At 50.1% G+C, this 5,676-nt stretch overlaps 1 protein-coding gene across 2 annotated transcripts in view; it reads right to left on the bottom strand.

Annotated features, from left to right (window-relative positions):
- SALL1 (spalt like transcription factor 1) overlaps positions 1-5,225 on the bottom strand; it is a 13,808-nt gene extending 8,583 nt beyond the window's left edge. Inside the window, exon 1 of one of the 2 annotated variants that reach the window (XM_074157954.1) lies at positions 5,150-5,225. In XM_074157954.1, the coding sequence (XP_074014055.1) occupies positions 5,150-5,225 (76 nt within the window). Of the gene's footprint in view, positions 1-3,779; positions 3,877-5,149 lie in introns of those variants that run through there. The other variant, XM_074157953.1, reaches the window with a different exon arrangement.
- Positions 5,226-5,676: the final 451 nt, after the last annotated feature.

Here is a 5,676-nt window from a genome sequence, read left to right as displayed (position 1 = left end):
CATACACACGCATTTAATTCCTCCTTCCTTTAACCAGTTTACAAATAGCAAGTTTCAAGTAACAATTTATTCCGAAGAAAATTGCTCACAAGATAAGGCGGGTATTTGTGCTCGGATTTAACTCAGTTTCTAAACTTCTCTGGATCGTTACTGGCAATGCAATTCTCCTTCAAGTTAAAGCTAAATTTTTCTCAAAGATTCTCTCATCTGATGTCAAAAAGCCCTAATAATCCCAAGCGATCGTGAAACTAGGAACAAATTCATCCTAATGAACACAATTAAAAAAAAAAAAAAAAAAAGTCTTCCTTATGGATGAAACAAAACGAACACTAGATGGGGTTCCAGTTGCAACAGTTTCTTCAAAAAGTTCAGTGCAGTTTCACTGTTCCAGTGACACGTAAAAGAAAGGCTCCTTAAGGCTATATCTAAACTTTGGCTACATAAACATTGGCAAAGGGACAAGAAACTAAATCCCTGTTGTTTGGAGGGTAAAACGGAGCTATGGGAACTACCTGTCAATCTCCTCTTCGGGGGTCTGGCATCTGAGGGGTGACAGGGGAATAGGGTTAGCAAAAGAAGCAAAGCTGATAAGGTGAAGCTAAAATAAACTACTAACTTCCTGCTAAGCAACCAGTAAGACTCAATTCGGGGGTCACTGGCAAGATATTGAAGTACATATTGTGATCTGAACCCTGTCACCTTTGGATGGAAGGAGGCTAGCAAAGGTTAAAACAGCTGAACACTTAAGTTTTTTTTTTTTTTTTTGCTAGCACCAGCCATACAGACACGAAGCAACAATTTCGCTGGCGCGGTTCAACTTTCATTTTTTCAAGCCTGCGAAGCATATAGGTGCAGTGAGTGCACCTTCAAAGTATAGAAAATACACAGCGCCGAGCTTCTTCGATGGGCATTTGGCATTTTTGGTTTTTACAAACAGTTTCGAGCAACATTAATCGTGTTTTCCGAGAGGCACCTCAAGTCACTCCCATAAAGATTCATGTCCCCACAATTAAAGCATGAATATGGGTAAAAGCCAGTTATGCAATAAGCACTGGTACAGCTAAATATACAGGAGGGCTCGTCCTCGGGGAGCCAGATGCTACTTAGCATCAAAAAGATAAATAAGGTACAAACTAAAACATAAATATTTTGCAGCGAGACAAAAAGATGCGGGTTATGTAGGGGAAACACACACAAAACGGGTCTCAGCTAACACCGGGTTTAGACAACTTCCACCATATGGGTTTCAGTAATTATTTCTGAATTGCATCTGCATAAGTGATATTTCACAAGGCCCCTCTACGCTCCGGGCTCACCTTTGGAAAAAAAACCCACAAGTGTCTGTATTCTGAACCGACAGATTGCAGTTACCACACAAAAAGGCCTAATTACGTAACAAACTAAAAGCAGCCTAACTAAGCAATTATTTCTCTTAAGCACCCTGTCCTTCAGATCTCCCTACAGAAAGCGATCATCATTTCTCTCATTTCATGGGCCCAGTAACAATTACGTGGATGATCATAATGCTGCAGCGGGAATTTACCAAAATCCATTATTGACATGAAAAAGCACTGGTTCCGACAAGCCTTTCTATGGAAAGGCAGCAAGTATTTTCTCCTCCTCAAAATCTAGCTGACGTATTTCTCCGATATAACTTTTTGCTTTGGAAAATTACGCTCCAAGAATATTCTTTTACGATTGGGAATGCAATTCCAACCAACTCCAAAAAAAAAAAAAATACCCTAATCTAAAATGTCATGAAAGTGGCTGGAGTTATTAACAAAAGGAAATAATCCCACAATCTCCTGCCCACTTCCTACCAGTAATTAGTTACTTGTTGAATATAATTTACGCTGCAAGTAATTCCTGCTATTAATCTGAGAAGCTGTTCTGGTTAATCCCATACGAACTTTATCAAATGTGCACATGCACAGGATTTTACAAGGGTAAACTTACTTATCCATTTACTGGACTAAAAATACATTTTAAGTGGAAAGTCTTCCTGGTAGGAGTGAACTACATGAGCTTTGAACTTTAAAAAGAAAGAGAGAGCAGTTAAAAAAAAAAATAATAATAAATTACATGCTGTTTTAGACTGCGGAACTTTTTTCCTATCGATCTTCAGAGATGAAACACTAGCAGAAAGTTTTAAGAAACTAGAATTCTAATCAGATGCAAGAAATTTTCCCGGGGCCACTCTATTCATTCGCCCAAAACGCTGCCCAGCAGTACCTTAGTGCAAGTGTCTGAAGGAGCAGCGATGCTACGTTTGCCTGAACCCTGCGCAAACTGTAGACGAATTTAGCAAACCTGAATTCACGGCCCTGAAAGGAGAAGAAAGGAGCGTTTGGCATTTCGAGGTTTTTCTTTTGCAATCTCAAGGCATAATAATGCAAAAACTCGTCCTCGCCGCAGCTCACCCACCCTTGTCTTGCTCAAGTGTGAAGCTGCTGCCAGGGCTGGGGACCCCGGGAAGGCGGAGGGTAGCTCTATGCTAATATTATTACAGCGTTCTGAATCCTGAAACACCATTACAAAACACACCCTCCAGGCAACTTACTCCAAACTTATCGTCTAACCATGTAAACCAGCCATAACCTAAAAACGTTACTAGGGAAGGGCGGGGGAGGCTCCTACAGATTTTAGAGGAAAACACACCGCTTTTCCTAGGAAACCGGTCGGTATTTTTAAAAAATAATAAACTTCGTTATTTACTTGTTTAACTCGCGATAGCCACATAAACTAAACAAAAGCTTCGCTTCCATGCCATCAATTCAGGCAAAATCCAACTTACTTCAAGTACATCCTTTAGCAACAGGCAGGAAAGCTGCTCAGTTAACATTCCTTTCTCACACTCCCACTGTCTTTCATTTGAAAACGATGTGCAAAATCACATCAAAAGACTAAAACCAGAAGAAAACGGCTACTTCTAAAAGAGATACTTGGAGGTGTTTTGATCTGTTCCATCTACTGAAAACAAACGAACAAAAAAAAAATAAAAAAAAGATAGCGAACGTCAAAAGATGCAATATGCAAAGTGAAGATGTGAAAAATCCCTGCTTTCCCAGCAAGATAATTTCCATCCCAGCTTTCCCTTTCTCTGCTCACTTTTAAGAAGTTCCAAATTCTTTCACAGGAGGCCGATGAAAGACAAATCTAAAACCTAATGTTTTCCCCCAATTCCTGCTCCAAACTTCAAGAGGAAGTAGAAATAATATCGGAAGAAAGAAGAAATACTTTTACCGAGAGGAGAAAGGGGATTATGCTGAGCAAACGGCAAAACTCGAGAGCACTCAAAGCGCACAAAACTCAGCTAAAAAACAGAAGTCGCCTCCCAGGGACTAAGTGACTTTTAAGAAACGTTTCGGCAGAGCCAGGCGAAGCGAGCGCTGATGTATTTGCTGCCTTACGGAGAGGGGAGTCCCAGGGATTTTGGGAGCCGGGTAAGTGCTCGCAAAGGCAGCACAACATCCCGCAAACTTTCCGACTTGATTTATCGCCCGGAGCCCGGCACCCTCTCCCCGCCTTTCGCCCCCGCGCAGCCGAGGGGCGCGGACACCGCCGCTCCCGGGGCCGCCGCCGCCGGGCCGGGCCGGGCCGGGAGGCGGCTCGGCGGGCCCAGGGCAGCCGGCACACCCGCCGGAGCGCGGAGCGGCCGCGGAAGCGGAGGGCCCGGCACCAACGTTTCCTCGGGAAGTTGCCGGGGGAACTCCGAGGTGCTTCCGACCGGCGGGGCCGGGCAGCGAAGGGGGCACCGCCGCGCCCCGGCCCTCCCTTACCTGCCCGCCTGAAGCGCTTCAGCCCCGCGGCGCCCTCCGCGCCCGCCGCCGGCGGAGGGGCCCCTCGCAGCAGCCCCCCGGCGCTCGCCCGCCTCATGGCCGCGGGGGAGGTCTGGCCGGCGGGCGCTGGAGCGGGGGTTGGGGGGGGGGGGGACGGGACACGCTGCCCCCGGGCGGGGGGGCCCCCGCCGGCCCCCGCCTTCCCGGCCGCGGCTCTCGCCGACCACTTGTCGCCCCACGTCCCGGTACAGGTACGGGCAGGGACACGTCCCCCTCCGCCGCCCGCCGGGCTGCGCCGAACTCCTCCGAAATCCCCCTTCTCCCGGAGGGGGAGGGAAAGCGGAGGGGCGGGAGAGGGGGGGGGGGGGGGAAGGAGGGGGCGACGAAGAATAAAAAAAATATATATATCTATATTTCACACGCTCCCTCTCCAAATCCTGGCGGACACAAAGCCAGCGTTTATTCCTCGCTCACCGACTTGGAGGAGAGGGGGAGATAGGGAAAAAGAAAAAAAGATAAAAAATAAATAATAAAAAAAAAAAAATCAATCTTAAGGAGAGCAAAGAAGCCCCCGCGCCGCCCGGAGCTTCCGCGCTGGTGGCCGCAGAGCCCCTCTCCGGCGCGGCGGCTGCGCGGAGCCCGGCGCGGCGGCGGCTCCCGGGACGGGGAGATCCCCCCTGCGGCCCGGCCCCGGCGGCGGCAACTTTTCCGCCTCCAGGAAGCTTTCGGTGCAGGCGGAGGCCGGGGCTGCTCGGCGGCGGGGCAGCGTCCCCCGCTCGGAGGGACTGCAGGGAAGTGGGGGTGTCGGGGCTACAGGGGACTGGGGTCCGCGGGGGTGCTGCGGTGGGGGGGGGAAAGAAGGGGGGGGGGGGGCGAGAAAGTGGGTGCCCGGGGGGGTTTTCCGCCCCTTTCGGGGGGACGGCGCGGGCAGCGTGTGTGGCCGGTCGGGGCATCCGTCCCGCGGGGCTGCAGGATCAGCCGCCCCGTGGCAGCCCCACTTTGTTCCCCCGCTCCGCGGGGCGCGGAGAAAGGAGCGGGGGGCGCGGATCCATCTCCCGCGGGCTCAGGATGCCAGACCGCCCCGCGGGGGGAGGGCGGAGGGAAAACATCAAAAAACGGAAAGAGTTTGGAGTTTCGTTAAGAAACGGGCGAAACAAAACGCTGAGTTTAAAAAAAAAAAAAAAAAAATTAAAATAAAAGCGAAGAACTTGGACCAAAAGCCCAGAAGAAACCCTTCCGCACGCAACTCCGGGAGATCCTGCTGTCCCGCTCCGCTGCCCGGCGCGGTCCCGTCTTCCCCGCAAGGTAAGTTGATCTATTTTGTGTGTGTTTGTGTTAAAATGTGTGCGAGGGAGAGGAGAAGAACTCACCATTTCGCTGGGATAACAAGGCCAGATCGGGGTCGGATTGGAAATGCTGAGGCTTCGCCTGCTTCCTCCGCGACATGCTGGCTCAAACATCAGCTGGGGCAGAATAAAAAATTACTAAAAAAAAATCTTCTCAAAATTACGGAAATCGAGCCTCCCCCCCCCCAGCCTCCCCAATCCTCCGCGCACCGCGCATGTGTCCTGCTATAATTATGATTATCAATAATGCATTGCGATTAATCATAGAGGGGCTCTTTGAAAGGCGATTGGCACATGGCCAGCTCTATTCAAACCAGCTCGCCTTAATCAATTAGGCGCTGATTTGCTGGAGACCCTTGTCTCTCCGCCGCTCCCACCCAATGAGTCGATCCATGTGGCAGGAGAAGGGGCTGGATTTCCCCAAAGCTGTTTGGATACAGTTTAACCCTCTTAGCAACCAGCTGGGGCTGCATCGCGCCATCCCGGTTACTATAGGAATGTGTCTCCCCTCTCCCCTTCCTCCAGCCCCGACGGGCTCCCCGCTCCTCCCT

Source organism: Numenius arquata, chromosome 13, assembly GCF_964106895.1.
Source record: "Numenius arquata chromosome 13, bNumArq3.hap1.1, whole genome shotgun sequence".
Lineage (NCBI taxonomy): Eukaryota > Metazoa > Chordata > Aves > Charadriiformes > Scolopacidae > Numenius > Numenius arquata.
Note: the sequence above shows the minus strand (reverse complement) of the source record. Positions and strands in the feature narration are given on the sequence as shown.